This window comes from Stegostoma tigrinum, chromosome 4 (assembly GCF_030684315.1).
Source record: "Stegostoma tigrinum isolate sSteTig4 chromosome 4, sSteTig4.hap1, whole genome shotgun sequence".
In the NCBI taxonomy this organism is placed as follows: Eukaryota; Metazoa; Chordata; class Chondrichthyes; order Orectolobiformes; family Stegostomatidae; genus Stegostoma; species Stegostoma tigrinum.
In genome coordinates, this window is record NC_081357.1 from 78,768,731 (window position 1) to 78,793,514 (window position 24,784).

The following is a 24,784-nucleotide window of genomic DNA, read 5'->3' on the forward strand; positions in this document are numbered from 1 at the left end:
TAATTCACGCCATTAATGACCCACTGCTCACCCCCCCATCCCCCTGTATGACCACTCGTACTCTCCATGAAAACGCAGTGCCACCTCATGCTGTGTCTTCCCCCTCATGCCACCTGTATGTCGACTCAGCAAGTATCCACCATGGGAGAATCTCTGAAAGCATATAAAAATAAGAAAAAGCTGGCAATCTGATGTAACCCTTGGTCGTAACCACTCGACAGTGAGGGGAAAAAGAGGCTCCCAATTGTAAATCCGTTCAAAGCTTTCAATTTAAGGTGGTTAATATCTTACGGAAACAGGCAAACCTTTATGCAAGCCGCAAAGACAGCTAATCTTTCAAAAGCCTTTTTAAAATGTAAATCAACCGGTAAATTAAGAACTGCCTTCTGAGAGTGTAGTGGCTTTTGATGCACAGCCAAGCATTCATAATAAGAGTCATTGAAGCAATTTCAGCAAAGAGCACTGTTGAAGTTGTATGATCATATACTTTTTTTTCCTGACTTGCAGCGTATAGCCTTTGAACAAAGTTGTTCAACAGAGAATTTTTATTAATGACTTGCTTTCTTATAAGTTTAGAGCAGGGAGTTTAAAACCAGTTCAGAGCAAGGTCATTATATAGACCCTGTCTATTCTTCAGGAGATTTTGTGCCATAAATTAGTTGCATTGGACAATATTAACTCTCATTTTCTCTCCATAGATGTTGCCACTCCTACTGAGAATTTCTAGCAGTTACTGTGTTTAATTTCAGAGTTTTAGTTTTTATTTTTGGAGCTTCACTCATTAAGGCATATAATCCTTAAGGCATGAGAGTAATCCATCACATCCCTGATGAATATCTTGTACCGAATGGACGAGTTTTAGGGACTCGGATCGCAAGAATTCTCAGTCTCTAAGCTTCTTTTATAGCACAGTGTTTGTAGATGAGATGTTTGTAGGGGCTTGAACTATGTGGACCATGGTGAGATTAATGACAGAATTGCACAAGAAATCTGGTGAGACCTGTCTTGATGTCGGGAGCAACTTACTGTATCCTTGACATCACTGCCAGGCTATGAAGCATGTTTCTTGCTAAGCAGTGGCGTATTGCCTGTTAAGGTGAAGGGGGGAATTATTGCTCATTAAGGACATTATTAATGGCACACATTGCCTCATGAGTATGCAGCTTTCTATCTTAGCAAACGAATTAGATGCCAAAAATTCTTGATGTAGAAGTCAGCAGATACCTGATAACTCTAGCTCACTGCTTACTTCAGCGCTGTACCTCAAACTGCAGTGGCAAGTATCATTTTAGTGTTGCTGCAAGGATACTTTGCACTTGGGGACATGCACACATAGACTGGACCAAGCTGCATGTCTTAGTCTGTTCAATTGCACACTCATTCAGAGTCTACCTGGATGCTCACAGAGTCTGTGCTTTGCCATTGCCTTGACTTTTTGCACTGTCTCCTCAATCAAAGATGCCAGGCTCACAGTGCTGCTGTACATCCATGCCGGTTAGCACAGACATAAAGAAAGGACACTTGTCAAGCCAGCTTCTAATACCAGTCCAAGGGTTTGGTTATGGTCAGAGAGATTTTTAGGGCATTCTTTATGGAGCCGAATGCCGTATAACACTCTGACTATTTTGACTCTCCCTGCCCTAATTTAGGCTGCTTTCTTCATGAAATAGAGGAGTGCTCGTTATCAAAGGAGATGATAGTGAGTGGCACAGCTGTCACCTTTGGTGCCCCAAGGGTTTCCTTGGCTTGATGATGCCATTTCCTGTTGTTTTTCTCAGAGGGTGGTGGATGGGCTCCAAATCAATGTGTTTGTTGATCGAGTTCCGGTTGGAATGCAAACACATTGATTTGGAGCCCATCTACCACCGTCTGAGAAAAAGAACAGGAAATGACATCACCAACCCAAGGAAACCTAACTACATAAATAGAAAGCGGGACATAACACCAGCGCTTCATCGGAGGCTCACTGATGATGTTACCTAGAATGGTGACGAAACGTCTGAAAACGAACCTTCCAGCTCAGTGAGCAAACTCACATCCTGAATGTGAGGTATTAAAGAGAAGATGGCATCACTTACACTGGTGGAGTGAAGAAAGCCATTGACCTTCTTTCTACAGTGCTGTGCATTCCATTTGATAACTGAGATTGCACTGACTTAGGTGTCATGAATGGTGTTGGTACTGTGTTCTCCTCTTTTGGCCCTAGGGGAAGAAGGTGTCCTACCTGTGAACCATCCCAAATAGCAGGGCCTCCAGGTATCTGCCCACAAAGTGGAGCAACAAGTTTTCCTTGTCTACCATGTCTGGGGTAAGGTTCACCATCCGCACAGGGCAGCTTCAGACTGACAGTACTTGTTTGGGTGCATGGTAGCTGGCCACTGGTGCTTATCAATTCTGAAATATTCTGACAGTGGCGAGTTTTTCTGGAAACAGCACGTGGTAAATTGGAGGAGAGGGGCAATAATAGGGGCAAGGTAGGTTTTGAGAACTGCTACTGCTGAGCGAAACCCTTTCCATTCTTCACGCAAGCAGTGGACACTTTGCAGAGATAGCCACAAGGTTGTTCTGATGCTAGAGTTTTGGGTTGAAGAGAGACTGGAGGGCAAAGGGCTTTTTAGTCTTGAAAGGTACTTTCTGAGATGTGATAATATGGCAGTAAACGCGAAAGTCCAGAAAACTTAAACAGAATCATGGCACTGACTTCTGGATCAAACTACATGATTAACAAATTTGGAATTAATACTAGGTAGGTCTTCACAAAATGATCTGAAAACAGACCAAATCTGTATGGAACGAATGTCTGGATAGAGTACTGGTGGCAAATCCTCTAGATTTATTTAATTATTTAAGAAGCTGATTGCTGAAGATAATTTAAGGTGATTTTTGTCGATTGTATGAGCTAAGAAAGGTAGAATATCTTTCCTCATTCATACTTACCTGATAAGATTATCTTTTTGTTTGGGTAGAACGTGAACTTTCTCATGCTTAGGTGTCTGATCTTCCACTTCTGTATGCTGTCTCTACCTTTTGACCAGTGTCACTGCAATTTTTATGAAGTGACAAGCCATATGAGTACAGCTATCAGTGACTGAGTGTGTATAGGTTTTGTTCTTTCCTCAGCTACCTGTTGTCACTTCTCAAGGATAAAGCATTTGAAGGCAGTTAATCTTTTATAATCTGGAGCCATTATCAGATAATTGAGTGAAATGAGCCCTTAACTACAAAGTGAAGACTGTTGCCATAGAGACTATTCCCTAGAAATTCAATCACATTTGAGAAAAGCTGAGATATTACAGTTAGTGTTGGGATCACATTTATAATACTATACTTTGCTGTGGTAGTCAGTTGCTGCACGCCTGAAGCCAAACGATGTGCATGAGCAAATATTAGATACACCAGGCATCCTGTCCATCAGCTGGCAAATCAGCTGCTTTTGGGCATAGAACCATTATTTGAAGGGACATGATGATGAACATCAGTAGAATGCTTAACCAGTGAGAAGGATGGGGTGCTACTTATCCTAGACAAACAGTACACATGCTTCCATAGCATTGGGCATTGTATTCCCAACAAAATAAGTGTGCTGCCACCAAATTTCTAGTCTCCTGCTCACCCTGATGGAAAAGAGAAGTGAAAGTTTCAAAAGTATTGATTTTACAGTTTTGCCCCAGCTTGCTGTCAACGCTTTCATGGGTTAAAGTGCAAATCAACTGCGAATTCGATCATACTGCTGAGTAGAAGTTCAAGCTGGGTGTAATAACAGAAGATTGATAGTTTGTTTATTGGTGATGCATTTATTGGCACTTTCTAACGACAGCTAAAGTTTGGCATGGCTAAAGGCAAACAGTATTTGTGCAACGTAATACTATGATCCATATACTAAACTGATGTCAGTTGCCAACAGACGTAACCACGCGTGGCTTAAGCCTTACCCTGGGTTAGGTAGTAAGTGAGGTTAGATCTACTTCAACTACATTCTGAATTAATCTTGTTCCTTTACAGCTAATTATGCTGGCAATCATATGTGCATTTCTTTGTGTCCACAAATTGTTCACTGGGCACTAGAACTGTGTTAGGAAATAAAGGATAGCATTGTAAGGATCTCCGCACTAAAATAGACAGCAGGAAAATGTCCGATTGTCAGTATTCTCACTAATTCTGAGGAATAAATCTGTTTAGAAATTTACCTTTTTTTAAACGGACTCTTTCAACACCAGATATCGCTTACCTCACATTTCTGGACTTCTTCACTGTCTGGAGCAGATGTTTCTTAAATATCATAATTATGTCATAATTATGTCCTGACTTCATTATTTGTCAACATAAAAGATTAGGGATCAATTTCTTATTCAGGTTTGATTCATGCCATCAATATTGCATTCAAACTTAGAAAATGGATGTGTTAGGAAATTCATTGGTGTTGTTCAGAAGTGTCTTACATTGCCTCTGCACAGAATTGGCTTTCTTTTTCTTGCTGATTAATATGCAAAGAAGTTAAGAGGAAGTGGAATGCAAAGTACCATTCAATTAGTTCACGATTGTTACAATTCCACCATTCCACCCAGCCTTTTTATCCCATTACTTCCTTAGTCACATCAACTGAGCATCCACAAAACTGTGATGGAGAATTCCGAAAAAATCACAATGTTTTGAGAGAAAAAAAATTCTCCTGTTCTCAGCCCCATAGCCAGAGACTGGCGTTAATATTAATTTTGTTTTCATCTGGCAGGACCTTTTGAGGTCCATATCTGACAATAACTTCCAGAACCAGATGTCAGTGTTGCTGATGGCAATTGCACACCTATTGCCATGCATGAGCCAGCTACACTGCTAAGAGGGGATGTTGCCTGAGACTAGGTTCCCTAGTTCTAGCCTTTCTAAATGCTGAGAAGTTTGTTTCAAAGTGATTACCTTTTGATCTTTGAGAATTAACCTATGAAAAATAGAAATCAGGAATGTCTCAGTCTCTCTAGCTGAATTTGGAGACAGTGACAGAATTAATGTGCCAGGTCAATCATGTGAGCCAGGAGTGGCAATACTTAAAGATGTAAGTTTTAAGCAAGACAGGGAAAGATGGAAATGGAGGATAGAACCACTAGAAAGGTTTGTGATACGGTGGAAAATGCCTGTGATCAAATGAGAAAGGGGATGTTAGTGAAAAGCAAAAGGAGATGGTAATAGGACACGTAGATAAGCAAAATATGTGCAAGAGGTGGTGTAAACAGGAAGAAATGCAGCTGCAGTCAAGGTAATAGGGAAGGGTTTATGAAATTGTTGAGCTCTATTGATCCTGCAAAACTGTAAAGTGCCAATTCATTAGCTGAAGTGGCGATTGTTGAGCTTGCCATTCAGCTTTATTGGAATTGTGTGGGAGGTAAAGGACAGTAAAACGAGTGGTAATGGGAGGAGCATTAACATGACAGGTGACTAGAAATTCAGCAGCAAAGATGATCTGCAAAATGATTATTCAATCTGCATTTGGACTCTCCAGTGTGGAGGAGACTACAGTGTGAGGAGAGAATACAGTTGTTGAATTGAAAGAATTACAAGAAAGTTGCTATTTCACCTGTAAGGAGTGTCCATTCAGGTGTAAATGAAATTTTAAATCTATGGCAAGCTGCATTCTTCCCCCAAAATCATCCTTGGTGATGAAAGTGTATTTTTACAAACATCAGGTCTCACTTCTTTAGATTTTAATTATTGTTGAAAATACAAAGATTAAAATGATATTACTTTTTTTTCCCCCATCTTTTGTTTCCATCTTAATTACATCTTTTTTCCAACTGATTAGATTAGATTAGATTCCCTAGAGTGTGGAAACAGGCCCTTCGGCCCAACAAGTCCACACCACCCCTAGGAGCATTCCACCACCCTATAAACCCACACACCCCTGAACACTGGGCAAATTAGCATGGCCAATCCACCTAGCCTGCGCATCTTTGGACTGTGGGAGGAAACCAGAGCACCCGGAGAAAACCCACGTAGACACGGGGAGAATGTGCAAACTCTGCACAGAAAGTTGCCTGAGGCTGGAATTGAACCCGGGTCCCTGGTGTTGTGAGGCTGCAGCGCTAACCACTGAGCCACCGTGCCTCCCGTTATTTATTTTGCTTTCTAATTTGATATTTGAATGAAATGTTTTTACCTTTTGCTTTGTATGTTGCTCAAAGTAGATTCTTCTTTCTGAGGAAACGATGTTATTAGTCTTGTTTTACAAATAATGTAGGTTCACAGGTATTGTTCAATATACTTGTTACTCTTAACATAGATATTCAATGACTAAATTAGAATTACCTTCCAATTTACATAAACAGTGTGTTCAGCTATATCCTTTGTTATCTAACTTTGTATTAGGAAATAATCCAGGCGCTAAATTTAACCAGGTTTTATTTTTACTAAATTTGCTATGATCTTCTGAACAAGTATTTATAATGTGGGTTAACTATAGTTTCTTTTAAAAATCATGAATATCAAATATGTGAATTACATTTGTGCTTGTAATCTACGAAAAATTTAGAACAAATCTGGTGTATCTTCCACTTGACATTGAAAGGCACCTCCTGTTTATTTAATTTAAAAATTACTTGAATTAAATTTGGACCGTTAATTTATAATTGACAATAAAAGAATGGGTACTGCAAGAAAGAGAATATTTTTACAAAGAAAGGGTTAAATACAACCTATAAGGTTTTTTATAAAAAACCAAACAGATAATCAACTTCAAAAAATCCAGTGTAGTTATTACTGATTTTGACACGGCTCGCTGAAATTGTATTTCCAGAGCCTTGCTTGGAAATCTTGATCTTACTAATCTTGAATGTTGACTTATTTTAGTTCAGTTTTTTTAGAAACAAGTATGAATGTTATTATAACACACTACACTGATGATCAAAATGCTGTGGAGGTGAAAATACATAGTTTAGTTTCCCAAGTATTGATTGAAAGTAAATTTCTATTGTTTACTTGTACAAAAAAACTACTGGCTAGGAGGTTAGTGTGCTGTTGCAAAACCATTTTTAAAGTTTGTAGTTGCTTTGAACTAAGAAGAGATGGTTGAACTTGATAATACTATTTCATTTCCAACCAATAAGGTTGGGTAATTGGATACAAGCTCACAGATCTGAACCTCCCCTTTTTAGTATTGCCTCAATCAATTAGTACAGTCATAGCATCAATTAACTCTGCTATAGATAATCTTAATCCTTTTTAAATATTGTGGGCTTTTGTTTTCAGCAGGCTCACATGTGGCAGAGGATAAAACTGCATTTAGCCTTGAAGAGAAATCTAAATCTTCCAAGAAACGAGTTCACTACCAGAAATTTACCAAAGGTGAGATCTTGCACAGAATACTGCAGATGTTAAAAATCTAATAGAAAATGCTGAATAATGCTCAGCAGGGCCAGCAGCATCTGTGGAAGGAAACAGTGTTGGTGTTTCAACAACGACTCTTCATCAGACGATCTATGACCCCATGGAAAACAATGCTGTACAATGAAATCAATACAAATATTTAATTTGTCCAGTTCTGACATTTCAGTTGTAAATGTTAATATCTTTGTAAGGGGTGGTGTGATATTTCCTAACTTAAGCAGAAGATTTGTAACTTTTTGTATATGTAGCACAATATACATCAGAGAAACTTCTTATGGTTATTTGCACTTCTTTTTATAGAAGCAGGTCATGATTATTAGTTCTAGGATACTCGGGTAAACCGTGTACCTTGGGTGCTCATTGCACACCCCCTTAATTTAGTAATTATTGAAAAGTTACCAGTCTGGAACTTGTGAATATTTTACAAGTGATTTAGCAAGTATCTTACGGCTTAAAAGTTGAAACAATGCCTTTGGATAAGACTTTGCATTTTCAAATGCTATTCATCAAAATAAACATTTTAGTTGCCATTTGATAGTCACATTATATTACAGCTAAAATTTACATCTGACCTAATTTGCACATTACTTGATATTTTAGCTTGTGAATTTTGTTTGTTTTTTAGTTAGTTTGCGAAGTAGATGTTTTATTTTCGGTATTGCAACAGATTCGAATTTGCAGTAAGTGTGAAACACTCCAATCTCTCTCTGCTGTTGAAGATATTTTGCTGAAATAATATTTTCCCTCAAAGCTTCAAGTAGGATGCCTCAATTAGCAGGAAGGAAGCAGACAAATTTAAAGCAGCCCATGCAAAGTGGATGGCATAAATATATGGTTTAAATTAAGAACAATTAATTATTGTGCTGTTTGTCCTGTTTGAAACCTAGGTTATTGTTTTTAATTATGACTTGGTCTGCAATCATTGATGTTCATCTGTGATCTTTATGACCGAATAGAGAACAAAATCATCAGTGACTTTCATCTCAGATAATAAGTGGTAGATTCATAGCACTACAGTGCGGATGGAGAGCTATATTTCCAGCTTCCCATGAGATCTTTCTTAACAATGTATGGATCAAAACTAGGAAAAATTAATCTGAATCTCCAGGGTATTGACTGCGCATTGCTAAATATAATTAGATTGATGTACCAGTAGTTTGCCTCTGCACCACAAGAGTAGATTAAGACATGGAACATTCTTTGAACTGGTACATCATAGAATGGTCGTTGTACATTTTCCCCATTTAAGGTATGTAGGCACTTTACAAATGAACCAATTGTCCTGGCTATTTACTAATTCTGCTGGAGTCAATGCTGGTGTATTTGCCTCTAGGGTACTCCTCCATATGTGATAATGCTAATATTATCTCCTGTAACATAAATTGGGTGTGGATATTGTGGTATTACAGCATGGAAGCAGGCCATTTGATCCACTGAGTCCAGACTGACCCGCCAAAGTGCATCCCATCTAGATTCACTCCCCTATGCTATCCCTGAACCCTGCATTTCCCATAGCTAATCCACCTAGCCCGCACATCTTTGGACTGAGGGAGGAAACTGTCAGACACAGGTACAATGTGCAAATTCCATGCAGTTGCCCATGGGTGGAATCACAGCTGGGACCCTGGTGTTTTGAAGCAGAACTGCTAACAGTTGAGCCACCATGAGCAGTGCTAAGCACTGAACAAATATTTTAGTACAGCTAATTGTTATATTCAAACCTTACATTCATGAGGCACATGAGAGTCTGGGCTAACATTAGGCTATTTGTTTACAACACTAGCAGATCATACTTAAGCAGATCCTGAGGTAAAATGGGGTTTGAGAGCATTATAACATCAATTCACATGTACTATAATGCAGTGATGATGAAGGATAATCTCAAAATCTTATATTATTACATACATAGTAAAAGGCAGGTAGAAAGAAGGGAGTAGGCCGAGGCTGTTGTGTTGAAAGAATACCTTGCATCTCTCTTAACCTACAAAGCAGATGCTGCCAGACCATGAATTCATGGGAAGAATCCAGTTACTAGAAAGGTTTAAGACAGATAAGGAGGTTGTATTGGATAAGCTTTCCATATTTCATGTTCGTAAGGCACCAAGGCTGGGTGAGATGCATCCAAGAATATGTGAGGAACTGACAATGAAAATTGAAGTGGACGAACAACTGGCCCAGTATTGTCTGTTCGGGAATGGAACCTGACCCCCTATAGTTTGACTCCTAAGGCCATCTGAAGTGGTCCAGTGACAGCCAGGTCTACAGTGTTCCAAGAAGAATGTCCCATTGAGAATGATGGTGACAACCAAGGATTGAGAATAAATGCAGCATTGATAGTGTCCAAATCCTAAGCACAGCTTTAAAATAAGTTATCACAATAGACATTTTCAATCTGGAAGATTCATTTGCAGCTCTTTTTTGACATTTTGCTGGATTTAAAGCTTAGCACAAAAATACAATTGCAGTGTACAGATCATGAATGAAGCAAGTGTAGTAAACTGACACTGTTTAGATGCCGCTTACTCCCATTTGGCAGCGTTTTCTACAGTTATCATTATTATTGAAGAGGTTACTAAAATGCTGAGAGATTAGGTATCTGTACAAATTTGAGTAAATATTTTTCATTTATGACATGGATGTGTCCAGGAGTTTTGCATATTATGAGACGCTAAAGTAGATTTTTGAATCTAAGCAGTGATTTCCAATTTGTAAAGGAAGGATTTTGGCGCCTCTCCCTTTTTGCCAAGATCCAACTGGTTAGTTTCTCTTTCGCCTCCATGTAATGAGAACAAAATCGTAAAAGATGACTGTTTTTGTTTTACAACTTTACATATAGCCTATTCTGTTGAAACCAATATCCTTTCCTTAAATAAAAACCAAAAGAACTATGGATGCTGTAAATCAGGAACAAAAACAAAGTTGCTGCAAAGCTCAGCAGGTCTGGCAACATCTGTGGAGGAGAAAACAGAATTATCATTTTGGATCTGGTGACCCTTCCTCAGAAGGAAGTGGTCCCCCTGTTGTGAGGAAGGGTCACTGGACCTGAAACGTTAACTGTTTTCACCTCCACAGTTGCTGTCAGAACTGCTAAGCTTTTCCAGCAACTTTGTTTTTGATCCTTTCCTTTAAACCTTGACTGTATTATTTCTACTGCATATCTTCACCGATGTAAACAGTTCTGATTCAAAAATCCTTTCTTCGGGATGAACCTAGCAGGTTCATTCAGTAAACAAAAACAAAGTTGCTGAAAAATCTCGGCAGGTCTGGCAGCATCTGAGAAGGAGAAAACAGAGTTAATGTTTCGGGTCTGGTGACGCTTCCTCAGATTCATTCAGTCGCTTCTCAAGGAGCAGTGAAAATTGTAGAAGTTGTTTTGGTTTTGTGAATATCAAGATTAAGATTGGAAGTCTAATACAACGAACTGTTCACCGAAGATTTCACTGACTAGCTGAATGCATTTGTACCTCATGGTGATGAGAGCAATTTCTTTTCTTTGCATCCAGCACATCTTTGTTTTCTGTTACAACATTGCAAAACTCCCTTGTGGTTAACATGCATGATTCTGTACCAGTACTTTGAACAGTCCCTTGTTCATGCAGAGTCATAGTCCTTTTGATCATCTCTTCTCCCCACCTCATTAGCAAGATGAAAAGTTCTATGCCATCAAGCAAATGTCATGCTTATGTAATGCAGTATATCATAATGCCTTTTGGGAGTATGTGCAACCTGTTATATTTCGTGTTACGCTGGAGTAATGTGATGCTGTTGTATGAATTTCCAAAAAGATGATTTAATTAAAAGATTGACAGTTTAATGAGTTCATTGGAGTCTACTTGATGTTTAAGTCTAGCACTATGTTTAACCAAATATATTCAGATAAATTGATGATGACTATCTGACTCTGAATTGACCTAATTAATTCAGCTCTTATTGACTTGTTTCTATTTGATTTCTACTTGGCATTGAAATTTTATAAATGTGTATTGTTTAAATGATTGGATTAAAGGAAAGGATCTCTCTTCTCGAAGTGCGACAGACCTTGCCTGCATTTTTGGAAAACGTGGCAAGCGGTTCAAAAGATCCAGAGATCAGGAAGAGCAAGCAACAGTAAGATGTTTTTGTTTTTTTTTATGTTTAGCCATTAATGTACTAATTTCCCTTTCTCCCACTGCATTTTATTTAGAGACTACATGATATTTACAGATTATTTCACTGTCAGAATAAATATTCCTGTGTGTCCTGAAGTACATGTTAAATTTGTAGTGTGGAATAGTAATGACGATGTAAATCCTGATAGATTGTTTCCATTGGTTGATGAAATGGGATTGAGCGAATATAAGTTTAAAATAGTGAAGAATTTAGAAGGAAGAAAGCTTTTATGGAGACTCGGCAGCGAACTGGCTGTAAGGTGGCTGGATTTTCTGTAACTACAGGAAGAGAGAAATTCTGTATTATCACTGCTGCTTGGATAAGTTCTGGAGTGCTGAAGTCTTTACTAGGTACAGAGTGGAAACGATGCTATCTCTGCATGTTTTGGTTCTACTGGACCACAGAATTCTGTCGTTATTTCAAAACATTACCAAGCAGCCTTAAAGTAACGATATTAATGTGATGGGCAGTCACCATTCATATCCCTCAAATCTTAATTTCTTGGAGATTTTGTACATGATGGAAATTTGTGGATCTAGGCTCCAAACTAAATTCCAAGCACCCGTGAGTTTTACCCTAGAAGTACAGTTTTGCCCTCCATCTCAATCTGCTTAACTTTCTGGAGAAACTGCAATATATTTTTTCCTTCAGTTTAGTCCTGATAAGTGCACTTCAAGTCTTAAGAGCAATGTTTGTGCTGTCAAAATTGTGCAAGATTCATGAGCTTTTTTAAAAATTCCATACATTATATTACAACTAACTGTGCTTGGCGGAATTGAATGTCAAATAAGGATAAGATTCCATCCATGTTGTTAAACAAAAGTTGACACCCATCAAAGAGGATATCAAGCAGAGAGATCAGAAGATCGATCAGATAGAAAAGACAGAATCAAAGCAGTGTCACAGTGCAGAAGGAGGCCACTCATGCCTGCATCTACTGTTCAAACAGCCATCATTACATGGGAAGACCAGAATCTGCAATTTACCCTCCAGGCCACTGACCATTTGATTTTGAAATATGACTGTTCCTTCACTACTGGAATTCCCTCTGTCAGGGCATTGTGGGTCCACTTAAAAGACATGGCCAGCAGGAATTCAATAAAACATCTCCCCACCACCTTCTCAAGCACAACTAGGAATGGGTGATTAAATGCTGGTCAGCCAGCCAACCCCACAGCTCATGAATAAAAAAAAAATGAATTTTATGGAGAACTGGATTGATGCTTAAGAACATTTAAAGGCTATGGAGAGCAAGAGATTAAGTTCATGTAGGGAAAAACTGCAGAATTGGTAGCCTGAATTGTATGTTTCTGTCATGTTCAATAGGCACTGGGCTGTTTTTCCACTTTTTTTAAAGAAAATCTAGCTTTTATTTAATGGAAATAATCTTGGTGCCTTTCTAAGAAAGGCTTATTATTTATTTGTATTAAATACAAATGACACCTGCTATTTTCCTACAAATGCTTCCATTTTGGTTTCTGTAAAGTTTGCAAAGTTAGTTGGATGTCTTGAGAAGTAGTGAATTAATATTGTAATTGCCAAACCCCAACCCCCCCCCCCCCGCCCCAACCAAGATGTATGTCTTAATCCACATCTAGACTGCCAGTTTCTCTTTATGATTTTGCATACTTGTTGCTCTCTTATTCAAATAAGATAAAATTATACATTGCATTGGTTTATCAGTTCCTAACAAGCTGAACTTCTTGAAACCTACTTTTTTTCTTCCCCCACTTGATCCAGATACCACTTCCTTCCTTTTTCAGTTAAATTTCCTGATGTGGCCTTATCACTGGAGAAAATGATGTCCGATAGACAGGAGCTTAGACCAGACCACTCATAAGCTTTGGAACTAAACAATGTTTCTTCAGGACAATTGTGATTGGAGAGGTGGGGGGATGGTGGAATCTCGTGTTCGCTTTAATGACACTGAATTCTTATAGTTCATTGTGATAGCTTGTGACTCAGTATACGTACAGTGCATATGTTTGCGCTGGGCCTCATTTGAGAATTTGAGAAATTCAGCAAACCCAATTTAAACTTGGTTGAAACATTTTAATATCTCCAGTAGATGTTAAAACACTACTGACATTTTAAGGAACAATTAGATTTAGCTGCATAACATACGAATAACACAATAGTTTGATTGTTAAGGTCAAATATACAATGCTTCCAAAAACGGTTGAACTTTACACTCCCCTTTAGGTGGTTTAAGGGCAGTGGCCAGGAGTTTGTAAAATCCAGCGTGTGTTCTTTCCATCATCTACCTATTAGCCCTAGACCTCCTGAAATTTTGCATATGTTGGAGGAAGCATACCGCCAGCCTGCCTGACCTTGGTTGAACTGTTAAGGTTTAACCATTGCAGTATTTGATCCACAGCAGGAGGAGGCCACACTACATACAGGAAGCCCAGTAGTTTTGGCTTTGGCAAGCAGGTTTTGGGCGAGTGGCAGTCAAGGAACATCTTTTGTGGGTTCTCTAGGCCTGGCAGAGGCAATGCGCCCTCCTCCACTGACCACCTCAGATTTCATTGCTCCCTTTAATCCTCTTTCCTGCATTTCAGACCAAAGCTTCCACCCATCTCATCCACATTGTCTGCCAGCATGGCCTGGTGATACTCTGGATTTACCGCTGAGTTCAGGCTGCTGTTCATTGGGAGTGGCCTGTAGTCTTGGCAGGTGTCATGGCTACAATGCCCATTACTTGGATTACAGAGGTGCCAATCCTCAAATTCGTTGTCAGCTCTCTAAGGCAAGACTTCCTCCTGAGAAAGGGCTAAGTCTCAATGTAAAGGGATTAATGCTGCTCCCAGCGTTAAGCTGCTATGCAGTATGTTAAAATGATACTGAGGCTCACCGCTGATTTGGAGTGCGGATAGGAGGTTAGGGACCATAGCACCTTGTAAAATGCAGCCCATTACACTGTACTAAGACTGGCAATGTATCCTACTATCTAGTGTCAGTAGAATTTCAGTAACCAAAATCAGTCAAGTCATAGTAGCAAAGTACTTTGATCCAAAATGAATCAAGTTCTCAGGGCTTATATTGACTGTGATTTTCTTATTATGTAACACTACATGTTTTATTTTGTTCATTTCCCACGAGCAGTCATAAACTTGTCTACAAGCAGCTACTTATTTCCAGTTCAGACTGATATTTGGGAATCCTCTCAATTTTGTTACTACATTGCATTAGTTTTAAGCAACCAAAATATCTTTTCACATTATTTTATTGGACTGTGGGTGTTTGAATCTTAAAACAGAAAATTTCCTAACTGTTCCTTGTGGTACAGCAGTCCTCACTTTAGGCAGGACATCAGAATGATGTGTTGTGTCCCTGGAGCCAGGGTCAGAGATATCGCAGAGGGTGCAGACTCTGACTACTCTCAAGGGCAGAAGGACCAGCAGGAGATTGTTGTACAAGTTGGAATTAATGACATTGGAAAAGAAAAGTACAAGATTCTGAGGCAACAAAATAGGAAGTTAGGCAGAATTTAAAAAGTCTGAATTACTCCCCGTGCCATGAACTAGTGAAGGTAGGAAGAGGATAGAACAGATGAATGCGTGGCTGAGGAACTGGTGCAGTGGAGAAGGATTTGCACTTCTTGATCAATGACCTCTTCTGGGCTAGAAGTATAAGAAGTATGGATTGCACCTGAATTGGAATGGGACCGATATACTGGGGAAGAGGTTTTCTGGAACTGCTGAGGAGGATTTAAACTAGTTTGGGGGGGGTGGTGGTTGCAGGGACTGGAGACAGTGTTCTTTGGGCAAAGATCAAGCTCTTAAGTGTAGGGAATGCTGGATGACTGGAGAAGTTGAGGTTTTGGTCAAGAATAAGAAGGAAGCATATGTCAAGTACAGACAGCAGGGATCAAATAATTCCCTAGAAGTGTATCAAGGCGTTACACCAGTTTCAAGACTTCCAGTTTGCAGGTTCTAGCTGCCTCCTCTGCACCTCCATGGTAAAATCCCTTTTACGTATCCATATACATTCCCTACCAGGAGAGTCTAAGGGCTCTCTGCTTCTTTCTAGAGCATAGACCTGAACTGTCCCTATCCACCACTGCCCTCTTCCTCAGGCTGAGCTCGACAAGCTCTGTTTTAACTCCGTTCATTTTCTTCAGGTCACCAGGGGTGGCCGTGGTTACAAGCATAGGTCCTAGTTATGCCTGTCTCTTTTTTTCTTTGTAGGGTATGTGCAACATTCCTTGTTCCAGTCATATTCTGGCCCCCACCTAGAGCTCTTGCAACAAAACACCGCTGATATCAATGATGCTGCTTCCCTCTCTCGTCTGAAATTGGAAAAGTTCATAGATTTCACTTCTGACTTCCGCACTGCCCTCATTACTTTTTTTTGGTCTATCTGTGACCCAACCCCCTCTTTTCCCCCACGGGCCAGACTGGCTGCTAACATCTAATATAAACCTATCAACTCCCACAGCTTCCTGTACTATACATCCTTACATCCTGCTTCCTGTGAAGACTCCGTTCCATTCTCTCAGTTGCTCCATTTCTGTCGCATATATTCAGACGAGGCTAACTTTGACAAGGGAGCCTCTGAAATGTCCACCTTCTCCCACAACTGAGGATTCCCCAGCACTGTTGTTGACAAGGCCATCAACCAGGTCCAACCCATCTCTTATACTTCCACCCTTGCCCCTTTTCCCTATGCAACAGCCATAGTGTTCCCCTTATCCTTACTTACCATCCTACCAGCATCTACGCCCAGAAGATCATCAGATGCCATTTCCGCCACCTCCAGAAAGATGTCACTACCAGACACATACTCTCCTCCCTTCTCTTGCCTGCCTTATGCAGGGACCATTCTCTGTGGGACACCCTGATCCACTCTTCCTACATCCCCAATACCCCCTGCTCCCCCACAGCCCCTTGGCGGCGGCTCGTGCAACACCCCATCGACCTCCTCCCTCTCCAATATCCAAGCAACACTTCACCTGAACTTACCAGAATCTACTCTACTGCATTTGCTGCACACAATGTGGTCTGCTCTAAATTGGGGAAATAAAGCATAGACTTGGTGGCTGCTTCGCAGAATATCTGCATTCTGCTCGCAAAGAAAGATCTTAGGCTATCTGTTGCCTGCCACCACTAGACCCATATTATGCAGTTCCCCCACCCTGCCCTTGGCCTTCTGCAGGGACCATTCCCTCAGGACATCTTGTTCCACTCTTCCTTCACCCCCCACAGCCCTAAGGCACCTTCCCCTGTAACTGGCAAAGATGCAACACCTCCCCATTTACCTCCTCCCTCCCGACTATCCAAGGGCCCAAAGCATCTGTTCCAGGTGAAGCAACACTTCACTTGCACTTCCTACAATCTAGTCTACTGCATTTGCTGCCCACAATGTGCTGTCCTCTACACTGGGGAAATGAAGCATTGACTGGGCGACCAATTTGCCGAACATCTATGTTCTGCTCCCAAAAAAGACCCTGAGCTACCTGTTGCCTGTCACTTTAATGCACCACCCTGTTCACTGGCCAACATCTCCATCTCTGGCTTGCTGCAGTATTCCAGCCTGCATTGAGTTTTTATGGAAGAACAACATCTCATTTTCTGCTTGGTGACCCTGCAGCTCTCTGGAGTCCATATCGAGCTCAATAATTTGAGAGCTTAAACTCTCCCATGCCCTAGCCCACTACCCCATACACCAGGCCTTATATAGCCTGCCATTGCATGCTACCTAGTGTTGATCACTAACAGTCCTCATTAATACCTATTCATCCTTCGTCTGTCCAATTGCTGTTCTCTCTTCGGGTTGTATCCTACCACTTAGTACTTATCCCACCTCCCTCCCTATTTTCTGCATATAAACTGATATTTTCCCAACTACCATCAGTTTTGCTGAGCTTCCAGCAACTCTAGTTTTTGTTCCTGATAGCAGCAGTCGGAGTATACTTAAGGAAATCAAGAGGGTCAAAAGGGAATATGATATAGCTTTGGCAAATAGCATTAAGGAAAATCCCAAGGGATTCCACAAATACAATAAGGACAAAAGGGTTACAAAGAAAAAACTAGGTCCCCATAAAGATCAGCAAGGTCACCTGTATGTTGAACTGCAGGAGATGGGGGAGATATTACATGAGCATTTTGCATCAGTGTTTACTGTAAGGACATATGATATGGGACACAACCACATGTTGAAAAATGTCCATGTTACAGAGGAGTTGTTGTTGGATGTCTGAAAATACATAAAGGTGGATAAATCCATGGGATCTGATCAGATGTACGCCAAAAATCTGAGAAGCTAGGGAAGTGATAATGGGGCCCCTTGCCGAGATATTTGTATCATCGATAGCCACAGGCAAAGTGCTAGAAGACTAGAGGTCAGCTAATGTGCTGCCACTGTTCAAGAAAGGTGATAAGGAAAAGCCAGGAACTATAGATCAGTGAGCTGGACATTGGTGGTGGACACATTTTTGGAGGGAACCCTGAGGGACAGGATGTACATGTACATGGAAAAGCAAGGACTGATTAGGGATAATCAACATGGCTTTGTGTGTGGGAAATTGTGTCTTTCAAAGTTTTTTTTTGAAGAAGTAACAAAGGGGATTGATAAGGATAGAGCTGTGGATGTGATCCATATGGACTTCAGTAAGGCATTCAGCAAAGTTCCTTCTGGTAGACTGGCTAGCAAGGTTAGATCGCATGGAATAGATGGAGAACTAGCCATTTCGATACAGAACCAGTTCAGAAGTGGAAGACAAGGTGGTGGTGGAGGGTTGCTTCTCTGACTGGAGGCCTGTGACCAGCAGTGCACTACAGGGATTTGCGCTGGGACCATTGCTTTTTGTCACTTTATATAAATGATTTGGATGTAAACATCTGAGGTATAGTTACCAGGTTTGCAATTAATACTAAAATTGGAGGTGTAGCGGACAGCAAAGAAGGTTACCTCCGAGTACAACGGGACCTTGATTGGATGACCCAATGGGCCAAGGAGTGGCAGATGGAGTTTAATTTAAATAAATGTGAGGTGCTGCATTTTTGAAAGGCAAATCAAGGCAGGACATACACTTCATGGTAAGGTCCTGGGAGTGTTGCTGAGCAAAGAGCTTGAAGTGCAGATTGGTTGTACCTTGAAAGTGGAGTCGCAGGTGGATAGGATTGTGAAAAAGGCATTTGCCTTTGTGGTTAGTGCATTGAATATAGGAGTTTGGAGGTCATGTTGCAGCTGTACACTTTTCAGGTAGTGGTTAGGCCACTATCTGAATCCTGCACGCAATTCTCTCTCTTTTTCTGCTCAGAAAAGATGTTGTGAAACTTGAAAGGATTCAGGCAAGATTTACAAGGATGCTGCCAGGTTTGGAGGGTTTGCACTATGAAGAGAGGTTGATTAGACTGGGGCTATATTTCCTGGAGCACAGGAGCCTGAGGGATGACTTTATACAAGTTTGAGATCATGAGGCATGAGTAGGGTAAATAGACAAATCTTTTCCCTGGTGTGGGGAGTCCAAAACTAAAGGACATAGCTTTAAGGTGAGAGAGGAAAGATTTAAAGGGGATCTAAGGGGCAACATTTTCATGCAGAGGGTGGTGCATGTAGGGAATAAGCTACCAAATGAAGTGGTGGTGGTTGGTGCAATTACAACATTTAAAAGGCATCTGGATGGGTATATGAATAGGAAGGGCTTAGAGGGATATGGGCCAAATGTTGGCAAATTGGGCTAGATTTATTTAGGATATCTGGTCAGCATGGACAGGTTGGACGGAAGATAACAGTGTGGAGCTAGATGAACACAGCAGGTCAAGCAGCATCTTAGGAGCACAAGAGCTGACGTTTTGGGCCTAGACCCTTCATCAGTAAAGGGGGAGGGGGAGAGGATTCTGAAATAAATAGGGAGAGAGGGGGAGGTGGACCGAAAATAGATGGATAGAGGGGGAGAGAGGAGAGTATGGGTGGGGAGGGGATAGGTCAAGGGGGCTGGATGAGGTTGGTAGGTACGAAATAGAGGTGTGGCTTGAGGTGGGAGGAGGGGATAGGTGAGAGGAAGAACAGGATAGGCAGACAGGGATGAACTGGGCTGGTTTTGGGATGTAGTGGGGGGGGGGGGGGGAGGGGGAGATTTTGAAGCTGGTGAAATCCACATTGATACCATTGGGCTGCACGGTTCCCAAGTGGAATATGAGTTGCTGTTCTTGCAACCTACAGGTGGCATCATTATGGCACTGCAGGAGGCCCAGGATGGACATGTCGTCTAAGGAATGGGAGGGGGAGTTGAAATGGTTCACGACTGGGAGGTGCAGTTGTTTATTGAGAACCAAGTGTAGGTGTTCTGCAAATCAATCCCCAAGCCTCCGCTTGGTTTCCCCAATGTAGAGGAATCCACACCGGGTACAGTGGATGCAGTATACCACATTGGTGGATGTGCAGGTGAACATCTGCTTATGTGGAATGTCTTCTTGGGGCCTGGGATGGGGGTGAGGGAGGAGGTGTAGGGGCAGGTGTAGCACTTCCTGTGGTTACAGGGGAAAGTGCTGGGTGTGGTTGGGTTGGAAGGGAGTGTGGAGCGGACAAGGGAGTCTCGGAGACAGTGGTCTCTCCGGAAGGCAGACAAGGGTGGGATTGGAAAAATGTCTTTAGTGGTGGTGTTGGATTGTAGATTGCAGAGGTGTTGGAGGATGATGCATTGTATCTGGAGGTTGGGATGGTATGTGAGGACGAGGGGGATTCTCTTTTGGCAGTTATTGCGGGGTGTGGGGGGGCCCTTGAAGAACGAGGACATCTGGGATGTACGGGAGTGGAATGCCTCATCCTGGGAGCAGATGAGGCGAAGGAATTGGGAATAGGGGATGGAATTTTTGCAAGAAAGTGGGTGGGAGGAGGTGTATTGCAGGTAGCTGTGGGAGTCAGTGGGCTTGAAATGGACATTGGTTTGTAGGTGGTTGCCTGAGATGGAGACAAAGGTCCAGGAAGGTGAGGGATGTGTTAGAGATGGTCCAGGTGAATGTAAGGTTGGGGTGGAATGTGTGGGTGAAAAGGATGAACTGTTCGAGCTCCTCTTGTGAGCATGACACGGTGCCAATACAGTCGTCGATGTAACGGAGGAAGATGGTGGGGTTTAGGGCCAGTGTAGGTGCAATAGAGGGACTGTTCCACATAACCTACAATGGGGCAGGCGTATCTTGTGCCCATGCAGAATGGCCATGGCCACCCCCTTTGCCAGTAGGAAGTGGGAAGAATCAAAAGAGGGGTTAAGGGTGAGCGCGAGTTCGGCTTGGTGGAGGGGGACTGGTTGGGTCTCCGCGACAGGAAGAAGCGGAGCACCTTGAGGCCATCTGCATGGGGAATGCAGGTGTGTAGGGACTGGACATCCATGGTGAAAATGAGGTGTTGGGGACCAGGGAATAGGAAGTTCTGGAGGAGGTGGAGGGTGTGGGTGGTGTCGTGGACGTAAGTCGGAAGTTCCTGGACCAAGGGGGAGAAAATTGAGTCCAGATAGGTGGAGAGATAATGGGAACTGCAGATGCTGGAGATTCCAAGATAATAAAATGTGAGGCTGGATGAACACAGCAGGCCAAGCAGCATCTCAGGAGCACAAAAGCTGACGTTTCGGGCCTAGACCCTTCATCAGAGAGGGGGATGGGGGGAGGGAACTGGAATAAATAGGGAGAGAGGGGGAGGCGGACCGAAGATGGAGAGTAAAGAAGATAGGTGGAGAGGGTGTAGGTGGGGAGGTAGGGAGGGGATAGGTCAGTCCAGGGAAGACGGACAGGTCAAGGAGGTGGGATGAGGTTAGTAGGTAGCTGGGGGTGCGGCTTGGGGTGGGAGGAAGGGATGGGTGAGAGGAAGAACCGGTTAGGGAGGCAGAGACAGGTTGGACTGGTTTTGGGATGCAGTGGGTGGGGGGGAAGAGCTGGGCTGGTTGTGTGGTGCAGTGGGGGGGAGGGGATGAACTGGGCTGGTTTAGGGATGCAGTGGGGGAAGGGGAGATTTTGAAACTGGTGAAGTCCACATTGATACCATATGGCTGCAGGGTTCCCAGGCGGAATATGAGTTGCTGTTCCTGCAACCTTCGGGTGGCATCATTGTGGCAGTGCAGGAGGCCCATGATGGACATGTCATCAAGAGAATGGGAGGGGGAGTGGAAATGGTTTGCGACTGGGAGGTGCAGTTGTTTGTTGCGTCCGCTCAGTTCGCAACAAACAACTGCACCTCCCAGTCGCAAACCATTTCCACTCCCCCTCCCATTCTCTTGATGACATGTCCATCATGGGCCTCCTGCACTGCCACAATGATGCCACCCGAAGGTTGCAGGAACAGCAACTCATATTCCGCCTGGGAACCCTGCAGCCATATGGTATCAATGTGGACTTCACCAGTTTCAAAATCTCCCCTTCCCCCACTGCATCCCTAAACCAGCCCAGTTCATCCCCTCCCCCCACTGCACCACACAACCAGCCCAGCTCTTCCCCCCCCCACCCACTGCATCCCAAAACCAGTCCAACCTGTCTCTGCCTCCCTAACCGGTTCTTCCTCTCACCCATCCCTTCCTCCCACCCCAAGCCGCACCCCCAGCTACCTACTAACCTCATCCCACCTCCTTGACCTGTCCGTCTTCCCTGGACTGACCTATCCCCTCCCTACCTCCCCACCTACACCCTCTCCACCTATCTTCTTTACTCTCCATCTTCGGTCCGCCTCCCCTTCTCTCCCTATTTATTCCAGTTCCCTCCCCCCATCCCCCTCTCTGATGAAGGGTCTAGGCCCAAAACGTCAGCTTTTGTGCTCCTGAGATGCTGCTTGGCCTGCTGTGTTCATCCAGCCTCACATTTTATTATCCAGATAGGTGGAGGTGAGTTCAGTGGGGAGCAGGCGGACACAATAGGAAGACCAGAGTCGGCGGGTTTGTGGATTTGGGGAAGGAGATAGAAGCGGGCGGTGCGGGTTTGGGGAACAATGAGGTTGGAGGCTATGGGTGGGAGGTCACCTGAGGTGTTGAGGTCATGGATGGTTTGGGAGACGATGGTTTGGTGCTTGGGGATGAGGTCATGATCAAGGGGGCGGTGGGAAGTGGTGTCGAAAAGTTGGCGTCTGGCCTCATCAATGTAAAGGTTGGACTGAAGTGTCTGTTTCCGTGCTGTATATGTCTGTGACTCTATAAGTACCTTTTTTAACATTATTTTGTTAATGTGACTTTCTTGATGAGGCCTATTTCCTTGAATTATGTAATCATGTTCCCGTTTCCAGTTTAAAGGTTTGCACCCGGACCCAGCTGCCACTTCCCCAGATTTGTCTTTGGGAGCCAACTGTGCTCCTGCCCTTGTTTCTACCCCACCCTAGAGTATCTTCCCTCTGGTACTGTCTTCCAGTCATCTCCCTGCTTAGCCTAGCCACTATGATCTCCCCAGCATTGCCTCCCTTGGCTGCTGTCCCAGTCTTGTCTCACCCATTACTTAGCTTAGAATTGCTCCCTTTCTCATTGAAGCAGCTCCCTCCTGGCTGCTGTTCTGAACTTGTACTCAAGGGCACCATCTGGTGGAAGGATTTGGCCAGTGCTGGGACTGTGCAGTTCCCTGCCCTGACTCCATTCTGCCCCTAGATGGACCTTGGTCAATCTAAAAATACTGGGGAATATATGTTTTACACAATCTTAAGTTGTACGTAGAGTGTACTGTTTATTTTATATTTAGCTATATACATTATTTTACAAGTTATTTCAGCTAGCAATGTACAGTACTGTACTCACATGGTAGTGTTTCAATTTGAGCATGATTTTCTTTGAATGAAAAATATCCACAGGAGTATAACTCTGACTTTAATGTTGATTCCTGTGGGAACCGATTATTCATTTATAGTCAACTCACTTAAGTTTGAGATTTTCGGGAAGGCAGCTATAATTTATTGTATGTTATTTGTTTGTTTAGCTACTGTTTATATTGTTGCTAATAATATAGTCTACTCACACTTGCAGGCTGCTGCTGCTTTTAAGAATGATTTTCATAAAACTTTGGAAAATAACATTAGTTTAGGAAAGACCTACGATTTAACTACTAGTCTTGCAGTATTTTAAATGTAGATTTCACCTGCTTGATGTCCCCATTACTGTACTACTATTTTCAGCTGAGTGGTGCAACTTTTAGTAAGCATGGACTTGCTTTGAAATGTGTAATTAATTTACTCTGTTGGCTAGTAAGAATATAAATGTCCCACTGACATCAATGCTCACTATAGCCGATTACCTGAAAAATTGTGATCCAGGCACTTCAAATATTGATTTAGTTAAGGGTAGAAATGAAAATTATAAAAATCCTGCAAGTTTGGTAGAAAATTTGAGAGCATTCTTATATACTATGAAGTTCATGGGTTCTGTATTGATTATCCCTGTTAATATTTTGCAGATGAAATTGCTTTCATTTGTAATTGTTTGTTTATCCAATTGATCAGTTAGTTTGTTCAAATATTGAAATGCTATAGCTACTGATATACTTGCTTTGGTATATTGTAATCACAGATTTTACAGTGAATATTGATCTAAACTTAAACAGCAGGCTCTTGGAAGGTGAAGGTGTAGCCAACTATGCTGAATCTAAACTGTTAATCTTGCTTCACAAGATTTTCTTGCCTCTCCTGAAAAATTTAAGAACTTATGGGGCACAGACACTGTTGGACCCAGGCACTGTCCAGCACTCTGCACATTTGACTGCTGATAATGTGCAAGTGAATTAAGAGACTGTGTTCATCTGAGGGCCATGAGGAAACTCTCGATTTAATATCTGCCCGAAGTTTTTAACTCTTATTTTCCCCCAGCAAGTGCACACACAGGCCGCCATTACTGAGGACAATTATTGATCCTGTATCACCTTTGTTGCGAGATTGGTAAACGCGGCAGAGCCTTCGGGCAAATAAAGATTGTTTCTAATGCCTGTTTAAACAAAAATATCTGTGGTCTCTGAGATATTCTTTCAGTTTGATTATGTGAAAGGCACAGACATTCAATGAAATAATTGTTACAATAAAATTACAGTAGGCTTTAAAGGTGGGGCTATTCTTGGTGATGCAGGAAATCGCCACTTCAGCCATTTTTGTTAACATATCAATAAATCTGCGCTGATTTAAAGAGAACATCTCTTTATATGATTGTATATGATATCCTTGTAGAGCATTTTTCAAATTCAATAGCTGGTAAGAATGAAGCAATGAGTTATGGTAATGAAATGTGACTTGTTTTAAAGTTCCATGCAATAACTGTTCTTGCTTTTTTTTACACACTTCTGATTTATGGTTTTTAAAAAAATAAGCTACT

General features: G+C 42.1%; 1 protein-coding gene across 2 annotated transcripts in view; it reads left to right on the plus strand.

Moving 5' to 3' along the window:
* pinx1 (PIN2 (TERF1) interacting telomerase inhibitor 1) overlaps window positions 1-24,784 on the plus strand; it is a 94,513-nt gene that overhangs the window by 15,827 nt on the left and 53,902 nt on the right. Inside the window, exons 5-6 of one of the 2 annotated variants that reach the window (XM_048530307.2) lie at window positions 7,234-7,329; window positions 11,378-11,478. In XM_048530307.2, coding sequence (XP_048386264.1) covers window positions 7,234-7,329; window positions 11,378-11,478 — 197 coding nt within the window. The remainder of the gene's footprint in view (window positions 1-7,233; window positions 7,330-11,377; window positions 11,479-24,784) is intronic. The other variant, XM_048530308.2, reaches the window with a different exon arrangement.